General features: G+C 44.5%; 2 protein-coding genes across 21 annotated transcripts in view; both read right to left on the bottom strand.

The window, feature by feature from the left end:
• PPIL6 (peptidylprolyl isomerase like 6) overlaps window positions 1-6,291 on the bottom strand; it is a 15,135-nt gene extending 8,844 nt beyond the window's left edge. For 15 of the 17 annotated variants that reach the window (XM_040698358.2, XM_040698360.2, XM_040698361.2 and 12 more), the window contains exon 1: window positions 104-204. In XM_040698358.2, coding sequence (XP_040554292.1) covers window positions 104-190 — 87 coding nt within the window. In that variant the 5' untranslated portion in view covers window positions 191-204. Of the gene's footprint in view, window positions 1-103; window positions 205-6,192 lie in introns of those variants that run through there. The other 2 variants (XM_046939636.1, XM_046939638.1) reach the window with 1 other exon arrangement.
• Window positions 5,914-15,343, bottom strand: ZBTB24 (zinc finger and BTB domain containing 24). 4 transcript variants are annotated; one of them, XM_015284564.4, is made up of 7 exons: window positions 14,923-15,343; window positions 12,767-13,766; window positions 12,066-12,233; window positions 11,820-11,903; window positions 11,198-11,281; window positions 8,764-8,845; window positions 5,914-7,896 (listed from the first exon to the last, which is right to left on the bottom strand). In XM_015284564.4, exons 2-7 carry the CDS (start codon window positions 13,737-13,739, stop codon window positions 7,260-7,262), a joined length of 2,028 nt encoding a protein of 675 aa, XP_015140050.2. In that variant the 5' UTR covers window positions 13,740-13,766; window positions 14,923-15,343; the 3' UTR covers window positions 5,914-7,259. The 4 variants fall into 4 exon arrangements, with proteins under 4 accessions (XP_015140050.2, XP_419793.5, XP_015140051.2 ...); XM_419793.8 differs by having other exon boundaries at window positions 14,952-15,343; XM_015284565.4 differs by having other exon boundaries at window positions 15,317-15,343.

Below are 15,343 nucleotides of genomic sequence, written 5' to 3'. Positions count from 1 at the left end.
AGGACTGCCCAGCTATACCTGGCTCTGTGGAGCATCCCTGGGGCTCCCAGGCCCTCCCACCCCATTTCCATTCATTCCAGCACTCCCCACTGCTCCCAGTTACCTCTGCTGCGCACTTGGCTACATGGAAAGCTGGGTCCTGGAGCAGTCCCGTCACCTCCACCACTGCAGGCAGCCACTCACCATCCATGGCAACTCTTTGTCAACAGGGCCCAGCACCACGGCAACACAGCAAGGAGGGGGGGAAAGGAGGGTGAAAAGGGGTTGGAGGGAGGGCAGAGCCTGTGTGCAGTATGTGTACATCCTGTAGAACTCTACAGAAAGTTAGGGAATGCCCAATTTCTCTTTTTACCAAGGAGGAAAAAAATTGGATGACATGCAACACATGCTGCAGAACAAGGAGCTGGCACACAGATCTTGTTACTGATCCCCTGAGTGCTGCAGCATTTAAAGGATTGCCCTGGGATGAGGATCCTGATCCTGGCAGTGGCTGACAGCAGGTGCCCAGCAAAAGCTACAGGGGGGAGCAAACACAGCACCGGTGCTTCCCCATTGCCCTCCCAGTCTGTGGCCAGCTGTTGCTTTGGGGTTTTGCAGTATCTTAGCGCCTTGGTGGATCTTTTCAGTGTGCATTTATTTACTTTTTGTCCAAATAGAAAAGCCCCACGGCAGTGAGATTTACAGCTTAGTACTGCCCTTGATAAAGAAGCATCTGCCCCAAGGAAGCTCCCAGCAGCATGCTGCAGTGGCATGCCAGGTCATGGTCCCTGTGCTGAACGCAGCACAGTGCGTTGACAAAGCAGTTCTGGAGGGGTCGTGGCTGTCACAGCAAAGTTTTCTGCTGCCCTCGCACGTCTGGTCACTTTCTGCTAAATCATCCATCCCACACAAATACGGTTTGTGGGATGGCCATGGGCTCAGCTGGCTGTGCTGGGTCGCATGTTACAGAGGAAGCTATTGGCTTTTTCATGTTTCCAATAGGAAAAAAAAATATATCAATTTTGATATATTAAAATCCCATATAGAGGGGATTTTAATAGGGCTTTAATTTGCACTCACACATGGGGTGACAGAGAACAAGCTGAGGTATGACTCTAACTAAACACAGCATGCGGGAGGATTCAGCTACAGCTGCTTGTTTGATTCCATGAGGAAAGGGAGAGTCAAGGGAAAGGAATGGGAAAAGGGAGCCCTTTTCTTCCTCCTGCCTCAGGCCAGCACGATGGCTCCAAAGCTTCTGCAGCCTGTGACAAACAGAGCCTAATTTTAGTAGAATGATCATATGGCTTGTCCTCCAGCCAAACTTCTATAGTAGCCCTATATAAAGCCCAAAGTGAAGCAACATAGCCAGAGTCAAATATAAAATAAGAAAATATAAGAAAATCAGAAAATATTCTCTTTGGTATCCATTATTCTCTATATCTACCTTGATACACATACTGAAGTTTGGGCTTTTAAAATGCCTCTTTCCTCCTTGTTGCACTACAAAACATGACAATTAAAACCAAAGCAATCAACTGCATATTATTTTGAAACAAAAAATTGTTGCCCTTATCTCCTAAGTGTGCTTAAATTTATACTCACTGTTCCTGAAATTTAATTCATATATATATATATTCCCAGAATATATATATATTAAGGAAAAGGAATAGGAATCAAGTCTTTCTATGTACAGAATTAAATTAGGAAATCTAGGAATATATATATATTCCTTAATATATATATCTGTTAAGGAAAAGGAATATATATACATATACATATGTATATATATGTGTATATATATATATATGATACTGTTTTGGAAGCTTACTGACAGTACTTTAGTGACTGTGAATGGCTTGTGGGAGCTAAGAGCTCATGGGGCAGTTTGCTCACACAGCCCTGCACTTGCCTGAGCGTAGGGATTACAGTGAGGGAGAGCATGGCAGGTGCAAGCAGCGTACAGTACACTGAAAAGTTGATCCTTTCACAGACCATGCAGCTGACGTTCTCGGAAACATGGAGATCTTTGAAATGTGCACGTGTGCCCTGACACACAAGCCCAAGCTTTCATTCCTGGTCCTGAGGGCTCGCTCTTCCCAGATGTTTTCACCAGCTGTGCCTGCTGCCACTGCAGCTCCTTTCAGTCCAAGACAGCATTGTGGAGAGGCTGAGAAAGAGAGAGGCAGATGGGATTTGTCCACAACATTGAGTGAGAGCTACCACATAGAATCATGGAGTCCCTAGAATTGGAAGGGACCTTTAAAGATCATCTAGTCCAGCTCCCCTGCAACAAACAGGGACATGCGCAGCTAAGTCACGTTGTCTAGGGCTTGATCCAGCTTCGCCTTGAATGCTCCCAGGGATGGGGCATCAACCACATCACTGGGCAACCTGTTCCAGTGCCTCACCACCCTCACTGTAAAAGACTTCCTTAAATCTAACCTAAATCTACCCTCTTTGAGCTTGAAGCCATGTCCCCTTGCCCTGTCACCACAGACCCTGCTAAAGAGTCTGTCCCCTTCTTTCCTGTAGCTCCCCTCTAGATACTGAAAGGCCGCTATCAGGTCACCTTGCAGCCTTCTCTTCTCCAGGCTGAAATGAAGATGCACTGGCAGGAGAGCTGGAAGGGGACACCCAGTAGCAATGGTGCAGCCCAATGACTGCAGCAGTGCCCAGCTAGGAGCTGGGGAAAGACTAACACTTGTTGAAGACACAAATGCCAAAGAGCTTCACAGCGAATAGGTGGAGAGGAAATGCTGCACAGCTCTTCCGCTGGAGCTGCTGAACCACAATAGGGTGTGCTGTGAGGGAAGGCCACCATTGCTGCTTTGTACCAGCTGCTGTCAGGTAAATACTGTGTGGAGGAAATGCAGCTGTTACCAGCCAGCAGTCAAAGCAGACAACATGGTGACCTTCAAGAATGGGGAGGACCCAGCCGTAGACTGCCAGGAGCAGTGCCCTCTAGGAATGCACCTATGCCAAAGGTAATTTCAGTTTGGTGGGATTAAAATACTAGCCAGGAAATAGTGGCAAGCATACTACAGCGAGATGCTAGAGATGCTGGTTCACCTAGAATGTGCCTGGATGTTTTTTTCCACTGGGAAGAATTGCCTGGGCCAGAGATGAGCAGTGGTCCACCTGTTATAAAAAAACATTCATTGTTAACCATCTTTTTATGGAAGATCTGAAAACGAATGAATCATATAGGACTCCCATAGCTAATAGAACTGCAGGTCTGGGAGAAGCAGCCTCTTCACTCTCCTGAAGCATGGATGAAAGAAGTCCTGACACCACAGCTGTGGAAAGTACAGCATCCCTAGTTCCCTCCCCACTCTTGAAGAGGACATCCAAAAGGAGGAGAATTGGAAAGCAATAGTTTTACTGGAGGTAGCAAGCCAGTCTCTTTCCTGAACAACTGGCAAGATTGATGCCAGGCTCAACATCCCCAGCTTCAGCCTGCACGTAAACATTCAGTTTACAAGAGCTCACCATGAGGTAGTTGTCAGCTCTTCTTGCACTGCTGTAAAACCCCTCCCTGGTAGTCCCTCTGAGCACCAAAGAGAGCATAAAACAAGTACAAAAACAAAACAAAAACCAAAAAAGCCCTGCAAAACCAAGCCGCGAAGATGAAGATTTTCCTGATTTGCTTTCACAGCTCATATGAATGTTCTCATATTCATCTGTCAAAAAAGGAACAGAAGGCACAGAGAAGCAACATCTCAGCTCCTGGACGCAGAACTGCATACCCTTTTGAACTTTAGATTGCTGAGGTCGAGTGTTATTTACAGCTCCAGCATGAATATAATTAGGAAGGAGAGTAAGCATGCACACAATAGCCAGGCACACACTTCAGCACAGTGCGTTTGCTCTACCCCATGGGAATTTGTTTAAACTTTCACCTGGGGAATCTGCCAAAATCTTCAGGAAAAAAAAAAAAGGCAGTTTTTCATAAACTTGCATTTGGAAGAATAGTAAAATCACTTTAGAGGTCACACGTGCTGAGTTAACTCACAAGTGTAGTGGCATCAACATAAAACTCTGTTAATTGCTCACAAAAATGGATCTTTCAGTAGTTTCCTATTTTCCTGCATTTACGTCCAAAATCCTAACCTCATTTGAATATATTAAGCAATGAGATGGATTTGCTAAGATTATCCCGTGCGGGGAAATGAGAAGCTAAGGTGTTTATTGGCTAAGGAGTAAAGACACTGAAGGGAGCTGCTCCGAAGCACAGTTTTAAGGGCACCCATTTTTTGCTAAGCAGTTCTTAGTGACATTACTGACAGTTGGACTGAAAAGCAAAGCTGCGGGTTGGTTTTAAAACTCAAAACAATTTTTTAGGCTCCAGTTGTAGCCTTAAAAGTGCACACAAAGGACAGAGATTTATTTTCAGCGTTAACAGAAATGCATTCACTACAAATGAAGGAAATGCTGTCAGAAAGCAGTGTTTGTGGTATGAGAAGCCACGTGAGCTTATAATTTCTCAAGTGCAAGCTAAAACGTGTGCTGACAGCTTAAGCAGTGCGGAGTGAAAGATTAGCTGCTGCTGTGCTATTCGGAGAGGCTCATTCCTACACTACTTGTTGGCAGAAAAAAAAGGGTAAGAGAATTCCAAACCCAACACTTCTGTTTTAATTGTAGAGAAAAAAAGCACCTAGCAATCCCTGTGTGACTGCTCCTGCAAACTTATGACAAGACAGTATTCGTGGTTACGCGTTACAGTATTTCAGATTATCTGCACTGTAGGTAAAAATCAAAGTTGTTAGTATGAAACCACCAGAATATTTATCTCAAATGCTGCTTCTCTTTAGTGACAGAAAAACATACACATTGCATCTCTCTGTTCTGAAGGGGAAAAAATAAGGTGAAAACCCTAACTAATGTTCTGTTGTGGGATGCACTGACAACTGGACTGACAGCAGCAGGCCACCAAGGTGATTAAAAAGCTGCAGCTGACACAGCTGGGTTTGTTCAGCCCTTAGGAGAATGCTTTGGGAGGACCATACTGCTGTCTTCAGCAGCCTAAGCGAAGGGCATGGAGAAGGCAGAGCCAGACACTTCTTAGAAGAGAAGCAGTAGGACAAGAGGCAGCAGACACAAAGCAGAATATGGGGAATTCCAGTTAAACATAACATTTTTTTTTTCACTATGACTATGGTCCAGCACTGGAACTGGTGGCCTAGAAAGGTTGTGGATCTCCATCCTTGGAAATGTTTGAAACTGAACGGGATGATGGACTAGACAGACTCTGGAAGTCCCTTCCACCCTAACCTGTTCTGTCATTTATAAACTGATCAGTGCAAGTGGCTCTGGTCAGTCATAAAGAATACAGTCATGTAGAGGCTTGGGTTGAAAGGGATATGAAAGACCATTGAAGTTCCAGCACTGTGCCATGGGCTGGTTATCACCCTCTGGTTCAGCTGCCCAGGACCCCATCCAACCTGACCTTGAGTACCTCCATGCATGGGGCACCCACAGCTTCTCTGGGCAGCTGCGCCAGCGCCTCACCCCTCTCTGACTAAAGAATTTCCTCCTAATATCTAATCTAAATCTCCTCTCTTTTAATTTACAACCATTTCCTCTTGTTCTATCAGACCATGCAAAATGTCGGTCTCCAGCCTGCTTAGAAGCACCCTTCAAGTATGGAAGGCTGCAGTGAGGTCTCCCAGAGCCTTCTCTTCTCCAGACTGAACAAGCCCAGCTCCCTCATGTCCAAGCACACAATAAAATTTGTTTTGTTTTTACCTGGTAATCCCCTAATTTTTAGATTTTTCCTTTGTAAAAGCAACGCCAATGTAAATCACAACATTTTAAAACCAAAGTGAGGACTGAGAACGTTGCTTTAAGTAGCAGTGGCATCTTTATCTGGATTTTACATGAGTACACCAAGTGAGATGTTCTCAGTAGCTGAACTTGGATGCAAAGCAAAAACTCTGACATGGCATTTTATTAAGTTGTCAAATCTTTTTTTTGTCAGCAGTCAGTCATTAAAAACCATCTGTACACATCTAATCTAGCCAACAAAAATAGCCGTACAATTTTAACGTGATATGCCCTGTGTATACAGCTCATTATGCTCTGAAGTTATCCTATTCATTGTTTTTATGGGGACATGAAAAATTACCAGCTTTAACATATATTAAAAGGAACATTCCATTCGCTCTCAAAAGTACAAAAAAATAATACTTTAAATAGAAACTGGCTCCCAACCTTAGACTGAGGCCTGTCAGGAAGAGAATTCCGCACTTCAACAGACAGCGCCTTCCACATCAAGAGCTCTTCAAAGTGCTTGGCAGGGTGTGTGGACATTACCCCACCTAATAGATAGGAAACTAAGGCACAGAGGTCAACTGCCTTGCTCACTGTCACACAGCAAGCGAGTGGTGGAATTAACAGAATGCGGGCTGTTCAGTTGTCCAGAATAACCACCGCATTGCACTGCCACCATTCAAGTGCAATGGCTGAAGCATTTCTGAGGAGCAGAACTCTTAGAGAGTACCAGAAACGGAAAGGACAGCTCAGAACCAAAAGCTTAAATAATTTCAACTCAGACCAAATTTGGTGTTCAATAAATCAAAATGCACTTAAGGGGATGGTCACAGACAAAGTTATACATTAACTCGCAAAGAGAAAGTTCATTAGACATAAGACATAAGGTGTTATCTTTGCAAAAAGTACTCGTTATCTTAAGCTTGACAGTAATTCAGGTACTGTTGACTCCATCGGAGAAGTTGTAGTCTCTGATCAGCAGACATCTTAACACTGTTCTTCAGCCAGCAAGGTGTGCTTCCCTGGAATGTCACATGGAAATACAAATAAGGGGCCAAGCAGCTGCTCAGGAGCCATGGATTTGTGCGAGGCACAGAAAAAAAAAGCTTTAATCGCTAGTGAGGTATGGACTACATGGTGGAGAAATACCAACTGATAACAGTAAAAAAGTCTAAAATAAATAAGGTCAAGAAAATGGAAAGCCACCCACCAAAAATCACCAAAGCATCTTCAGATAAGATTATGCTGCAGAAAAGAAAGTGTGATGTGTGTAATCACTGCTTGGATGAGAAGCATGCTAAAGCCCAGCCCTCCAGTGACAAATAAGCATTTTAAAAAGGCTGTGCTTGAATAGGATGCTCATGAGCTGACTTATTTACTGACACAGACTCCTGGGAGGATTCAGAAATATGTACATTTTAATTCTATTCTTCACTAATTCAATGAGAAGAAACTGTATCTTGGCTAGAGTGAGACAGTTGACTTGATTCCTGAGCCAGCTGCATGTGCTAATCTGGATGGGAAGATCCTGCTAAATGGATTTCTTCATTTTGCCCTTGATGAGCATGGAGATGTTCTAGTGCTTCCTTGGAAAGGGTGATGACGTGCATTTGTTCAGGCTGAGCAGTCTCTATTTGGTTTGCCATCACATTGATGTTTTGGATTTGTTCCACTTGCTCCTGCTGAGCTGAAAGCAACAAGTTTTGCAACTGCTGTGGTGGCTGAGCAAGCAGCGTGAGGTTAGCAGCCTGCCCCGTTGCCATATTTGGGGCACTCTCTGCAGTAACGATACTAATGCCTTGATTATGACTAGGCATGAAGTTTATGTTATGCACTGCATCTGCAACCAGCAGTTGAATTTCCTGCCCTCCAGAGGTGGCAAGTTGATACTGCTGCAGCTGAAGAATATTTCTCACTTCCTCTGAATTAGTGTTGGTGCTTGGAGCAGTGCTGGCTTCTTGAAACTGCTTCTCCTTGCTATGAATTTTCAAGTGAGACTTCAGGTTGTCCAGACGAGCAAACTGCAAACTACATTCTGGGCAAGAAAAAGGCTTTTTGCCTGTGTGTAGGATACAGTGTCTTCTCTTAGCACTGGAATCAGAGAAAGATTTGCCACATATCCCACAAGAATACGGCTTTTCTCCCCTGCAAAAGAACGTATTTGATATCATGAAAATATTTGCTTTGAAGTGCTGCTTTATGCAGCTTAATACAGAGTAAGAAACTGAAATGATTATTTTCTTTTGCTGCATCACAAACACATAAGAATAGTCGTATCAAATAATATTCTCTGCTTGACTTCCTAACTATTTCTGTTCACAATCATGAACTGCACAATGCTTTCATTTGCTACAGAAAGAACACAACTTCCCTTTTGTCCTAATACCAGAGGTACAAACTCTGCTACTGGATCTTGACAAGGATGCAACTCACTTGCACAATTGTAAGCACTACTGTAAAATGTTGGTTAACAGCATTAGCTTTAAAACTAAAGGAAATCTCTAACTCCTAAATTGCTGCCTGTCTCAAACGGACAAGAAATTATACTGGAAATATTTTCTTTTACATAAGGCTCACAGCAGTTCTCCAATGGTTTCACAATGGACAAGCGTTTAGGTAATACAGCTTTTACCCATGCCAACATGCTAAGTAGTAAAAATGTGACAGACTACAGGAAAACAGGAAAATGCTCCAGTAATCTTGTTACACTATGGCTACTATTTTGCTGTTAGACATTTACAGTAAGAAGTCTTGCATAAATAATACAGCAGTAAGTACATGATCATTAAACACACACAATGCACAAAAGAAATACCTTCAACATCTTAGCACACGACTGTTGAATAGCACAACACTTTCCACTACTAGGTTAAACAAAAGTGTCAGTCTTTAATCATCCATCCAAAACGCAAGCAAGACTTGAACAATCTGTAACTGAAGAAGCACTAGATACAGGTAGCAGAATAGAAATCATATTTATAAAGAATGTAATGAAAATTAGACGTAATTTACCTGTGAATTCTAATGTGAGTCTGAAGAGAACTTTTAGCTGTGAATGACTTGCCACAAATTTCACAAGTGAAAGGCTTTTCACCTATCAAAAAGAAACATGACATCAGTTCTTTTAGTACTTAAAAACATTTGAAAGGTTCTCTTCCAGAGGGTGGTGGCATGGAACAGGCTGCCCAGGGCAGTGGGCATGGCCCCATGCTGCTGGAGTTCAAGGAGCATTTGGACAGTGCTCTCAGACATAAGGTTTGAATATTGGTTTGTCCTGTGTGGAGCCCAGAGTTGGACTCAATGAAACCTGTAAGTCCCTTCCAGCTCAGGATGTTCTATGATTCTATGAGATTTCACCGTACAGAGTTACTAAGCATGTACAGACAAATGATCGTGCTTCTGTCAATGGTCAGCATGGATATCTGAAACTGAACTCATTAGTTAATAAGGGTATAAAATGTTAAAGGTACATCTCTGATATTTCTCCTCTTTGAAGATAGACCATCGGGTGATCCAAGCCCTGAAGGCAACAAAAAATGTACCAAGATAGCCGCAGGTGCCTGCAGACGGTCCACACAGAACACAGAATCTTGAAAAAGGCTGCCCCTGCATTAGCAGACAGCACCAGGCTCAAGTGGAGCACCATGCCCATCAGTAAGCCCATACTTCCAAACCTGAAGTGAATCCATTATCTTAAGTCAGTTGACCTGTAAGACTTCATCCCAGACCTGCAATGCCCTGGGAAGACGTCCCATGTCCCTCCCCTTGGCACTGGGGTAGGAATTAGACCATCTTTAAAGGTTTCTTCCAACCCAAGATTGACATTTTTAGAACTGCGATGCTTACCAGCTTTCTTATGAAAAGAGGAGTAACTTCCTTAAGTTGTCTGTGTCCTTATGATATACAGTGCTACAAAACTGCAGCCAAAGCAGTCATATTAATGTTAACACCTGACCTCCGGGTTCCTTAGGATTTTACTCCTTGCTTTTGAGATGGAATAGATCAAATGATATTTCCTCATTGGTAATATTGGCATCTGGCCTGTCTTTTCTGGAAGCAGTATTGACTGCAAATCAATTTCTGCTAGAATTCAGTGAAATAATGTCCTCCTGAAGGGAGGTTGTAGTGAGCTGGGGGTCAACCTCTTCTCTCGGGTGACTAGTGATAGGACTAGAGGGAATGGCTTCAAGCTGTGCCAGGGAAGGTTCAGGCTGGACGTTAGGAAGTACTACTTCTCTGAAAGGGTGGTCAGGCACTGGAATGGGCTGCCAGAGAGGCGGTGGAGTCACCGAGCCTGGTGGTGTTCAGAGTGTTTGGATGTTGTGTTGAGGGACATGGTTTAGTGAGAGCCATTGGTGATGGGTGAATGGTTGGACTGGATGATCCTGTGGGTCTTTTCCAACCTTAGCGATTCTATGATTCTATGATTTGCAACACACCTTGCTACCATGACAACCCTTCTCATTTCCCACCACCAAGCTCGTGTCCCATTACATTTATAGAGCTTTATCAGCACCGCATAGTCTTATGTCAATATGAACTGTGCTGTCCTCAAGAGAAAATGCAATATTTCTAAGTATTGCAAATAAATACAAGCCTGGAAACACAAAAAAATGGCCAAGAACACAAGTTCTGACCTTATCACAATTTGACGTTGTATACACTCTACAAGTAATGCAAGTAAGAAGAATTCAGTTTTGGGAAGAAACTATTGCCACTGTTTACAGCTATTTTAAAAGAAAAAAAAATATAAGTCATTTATGCACATACTCTTCAAAGATAAGTATTTTAAGAATCTTATGCTTTTCCATCATGAGAGGTTACACCAATACTTTTATTCCACGTTTCCCAGCCATTCAAGTACCACCTTGCTTTCTAAATCTTAGAACAGTCTTTGATGTCACTTGCACTAATTCATCCCTCCTAGCCAATCTGTGGCCAGCATCTGTCTTACTGCAGCATAATAAAACAGTAAACTGAAATGATTATTCTTATGGTCAGCAGCATTTCCATAATCATCCACCCCCACAGACTGGAGTGGGGACACACACACTCTTTCAGGACATGCACTTTCTGTTACTACATAGCTTACATCTAGCCTAACAAACGCTGCACGCGGCTACCCAGATAAACTAAATTCCCAGTCCATGATTTTATCACAGGAAAACTAATTGACATCTTCTGCAGCAGGTTTTCTAAGGGAAAAAAGAAAAGACCTTCCTATAACAGGTACTGCTTCCGTGTTGTTGTAACACAAGCTGTATTGTGGTTATATGAAAGCCTGATATCTTATCTCCTAATTTGAAACAGGCACCATAATCCACCAGCACAGCCAAAGCACTACCCAGAGAAATAAGCATCCCTCGCCTCATGTATGGTTGTGTCTGTGTTATTTCAAGTGGGAAAAAAACCAACGCAAAACCAACACGGCAACAGACATTATTACCTGTATGTGTCCTTAGATGTTTCTTTAACTGAGCTGCATCCATGAATTTGCGATGACACTGGTTACATTCCGGCAATGAACGGCCTTGTCGCAATAATAAAAAAAGTGTCAGTGCATAAGTGATCCCCTTTATCTCTTCAGTGATCTTTGTTAAAGCACTGTCCTGTAAAATAACCACTTTGGTATAATATGGAGATAAAAGAAAAGGTGATGCACTGCCTTGTCTTTGTCTTGTCATACAAAGCAGAATGACACACCCCTATTTCTCTATTTGTTCTTAGCATAGTAAAAGAGGGAACTGAGAACTATTCCCCCCCCAAACATACTTTCTCTCTCTGCACATATGCAACATGGGCTGCAGGGCTAAGATGCTTTATGGTAAACGCAGCACAATTTTTAAACATCAGAAGGGTCTTCCTCAACTAACTGCCTTCTTAGACATTCCATTTATTAGTCACTATTCTGTCTTTTTCATCCTACTCATCGTTATATTGAGATATCACACGTCGTGGTAACAAATCCTACATACATCAATAAAGAAGAATATTTGGCCTTAGTTGATCTTTACAAGGACAAATCAGCACAGACTGTCAGCCAGCTCTTAAACTGAAGCTCGTTATACCTGTGTGTACTCGATAATGGCTCTTGAGCTGTCTCTTTTGGCTGAAGTATTTCCCACACTGATCACACGTAAAAGCCTTTTGCCCTGTGAAGAAAATCACTTATTAAAATGCAGGCCACATCTAATGTAAGTCTAAGAAGGAAAAAAAAAAAACAGCACACATGAGAAAGGGCAGAAATACTTCTTTTCCTACAAAGGCATATTCTTGCAGGGAGAGGGGGGTTACCTTTGCTTTGCAATATTTACCTGTATGTAGGCTCATGTGCTCCAGAAGAGAATGCTTTGTTGTCAGAGCCTTGTTGCAGACAGTGCACGTGTATGGCCGCTCTCCCGTGTGCATCCGCTCATGGACCTGAAGAGAGTGCTTCTGGGAAAAGCCTTTGCCACATTCACTGCACTTGTAAGGGCGCTCTCCTAAAACCAGATTTGTCAGTGTAGATGCATTACTTCTCACTAGATATTCTAAGCTGATAGTGAGACTCACTGCAATCAAGCATCTACATAAAATGACTTTTAAAAAGTGATAAGGAGAATCACAGAATCATAGAATGGCCTGGGTTGAAAAGGACTGTAATGATCATCGAGTTTCAACCCCCCTGCTATGTGCAGGGTCGCCAATCACTAGACCAGGCTGCCCAGAGCCACACCCAGCCTGGCCCTAAATGCTTCACGTGGCAATAACAATTATTTAAATATCGCCACATTACTCAAAGTTTGAACAGAGAAATGATTACCTAAACTGCAATCAACGTAAGACGTAAAGGCTATGAGGTCTGCTGATAAGAACAGAACAGCAGACAGCCTCAGAAACACACCATAACCATTTGGATCCATGTGCTCTTTTGGGCAGCTCTTGCTACAGACAACAGCGCACACTTCAACAAGTGGCTCACACTGTGCAACAGCACTAAATCCTATACTGAAGGACACAATGTCTCACCGCTTACCTGTATGACTTCTCTGATGAATAGCTAAAAAGTGATTATATTTAAACACTTTGCCACAGTCTTTACAGCGAGCTTCAGAACCTGCACGTTTTCTTTTTCCATCAGTTCTCTTCGCCAGTCCTTTTTCGTCCTCTTCACCGAGAAGTTTATAATCTTTTAGTCTGATGGACCTCCTTAGCCTACGTTTGCTGTAACGGCTCTGAGCGCTCTGCATTCCTTCTGACCTGGGATCACAATTCTCATCTTTCTCAGCCGACAGAGCAGTGGCAGCTTCTGATCCACCAGCGGGTTCTGTTTCTTCTGCATCTTTCCTTGCTAAATCCTGTTCGCTGATAACTATTCCGTCTGCTGCCGTGTCTTTTTTCATAGAATTTTGCTTATTTTGCATGGAGTTATTCTCCCTCAGCTGCACGTCTTCAGCAAAATTTGCTCCTGGTTTTTCCTCTTGGACAATATGGATCTTCCTCGGTCGCCCTCGTTTTCGCTTGGGCAGCTCTTCGCTTTTCTTGTCGCCTGCAGTAAGTGCTACAGAGGTGCTGCCGTTGGTAGTGATTGGCAACGTGTCCCCAGGGCTGCGGCCGGCCTGGTACTCATTGTAGGCCCTCAGCAAGTCGTTCACCTTCAGGAGCTGTGCAGTAGCTAGAATCTGTTCAGAGCTTTTCTCAGTGGCATGGACGTAACCCGTGTAAATAAACTCTAGCAGCGCTCCAAAGGCGTCAGCAACCATTCCTTCCAGCACGTAAATTGACTGCCCTATTTCGCCCTCATCTACAAACATCATTGAAAAGTATTCACTGCTGGCAGCGAGCAGAGCTTTATGGGCTCTGAATTGCACATTCTCCACTATTAGAGTAATGTCACAAAGGAAATCTTTCTTCCTTTGTTCTTCAAAGCTAGCTAGAATGGTATGTTTGTGAGTTTTGGAGTGGATGACGACCAGTTTCTCTGAAGGGTCCGGAGACATTTCTGCCATTTCTATGGCGTATATGCAAGGAGGCACCTGCAAGGACAGAAGAAGTTAAACAAATCTTAGAAGTCGGTAAGACATCAAATATCATTTTGTTCATTAGTCAAGAGAGTTCAACAATTCCTGAAGCAATTCTGAAGCTTCTGAACTGTTTGTCTAAAGTCAGCTCTAACGCCGGCAGAGATTTGCTTCTCCAGAAGTGCCTTAGAACCCTAAGAAATGGCTACAGGTAGCTTCTTCTTAGATCAGAGTTACAGCCAACTGTTCCATCTGCTTAGCTCTAATGTACCGTGAACTGTACAGCCAACCCTTCTGAAAACTCCTCTTTCACAACTAAAACATAGAGAACTCTTTGTTCGCAGCTCCTAAGCAGAAGCAAACAAACAAACAAGTCAACCACAGCCACACTGCTGCAGATGTCCTATTTTGCCCTGAAATCCTGTGCTCGTGGATAAAACATTACCAGCATTGGTCTGGCAGAACTCTGTGCCCTCCTGATCTTTCAGAACGCTCACCTTTTAAGCTTCACCCTATGGACGCTGGCAATAACTGCAGATAAACAGTTGGGGTTTTTGTTGTTGTTGTTGTTTTTGGTTTTTGTAAGATCTCTGCCTAAAATAGGGCTGAGTATGACAGCTGTTAAGTGCTAACCTATCTTCAATAAATAATGCAGATCCAGCAATTTCAGAAGAATCCACCAAATGAAAACACTATGGAAGACCCATGCTAGAACTGGGCATTTCCTGAGGGTCGGCTGAGCCAAAAGTGAAACTGCTTAACTACCTGCCAGTTGAACTTATAGGCTCCGTACTTTAAACAGAAATACACCTATAAACACCTATAAGTGCTCAGTGAGGGCAGCAGCTCTGAGCAGCTGCAGGAACGCTGTACGAAGCAACACACAGTAGGCACAAATGATGCCTAAGAGCGAGCAGGGTGGCTGACAAGCGTGTTTAGCTCCAGTCACCAAACCAAACAGCTCGTGCTGGAGCCATGGCACAACACGATGCACAGCTGGAAGGGACCCACGAAGCCCACCCAGCCCAACCTGGGCAGAAGTTACAGCGTGTCACTGCTGGCACTGTCCAAGTGCCTCTTGAGCACCAACCACCCCTCTAGGCAGCCCGGTCCGGTGTCTGACCACCACCCCCGTGGTAAATAACCGCTCCCTAAGCCTCACATCCCCTACCCTCGCAGTCTCTCCCCGTCGGGCGGTACCTATGCGGTGGGTTGGGATCACAGGAAGGAAGGAGGGACTTCGGCGTTCAGTCGCGGAACGCCACTCTCAGGCACGCTCACCCAGCACACGGTCCGGTGTCGGAGCGCGCACGGGGCGGCAGCCGCACGGCCAGCAGCGCCGCGCCCGACGCACGCCTGCCGGCACCAGCAACGCCCGCAGACCCCGTGCGGGGCGCGGGGCACGACGGGGAGCGGGGCCCGCGGCCCACGCCGCGGAAAAGGAGCGGCCCCAGGGTCGCCGCCGCGCCCGCCTCCCGCCCAGCCCCACGCTAGACCCGGGCCCGGCCGCTCCTCCCGCGGGCTCGGAGCCGGTGCGAGGCCGCCGGCGCCGGGCCGGCACTCACCGCTCCGCCGCCGCCGCCGCCGCCGCC

This window comes from Gallus gallus, chromosome 3 (assembly GCF_016699485.2).
Source record: "Gallus gallus isolate bGalGal1 chromosome 3, bGalGal1.mat.broiler.GRCg7b, whole genome shotgun sequence".
Taxonomy (NCBI): Eukaryota; Metazoa; Chordata; class Aves; order Galliformes; family Phasianidae; genus Gallus; species Gallus gallus.
The sequence above is the reverse complement of the archived record's forward strand: the minus strand, read 5'-3'. Positions and strand labels throughout refer to the sequence as shown.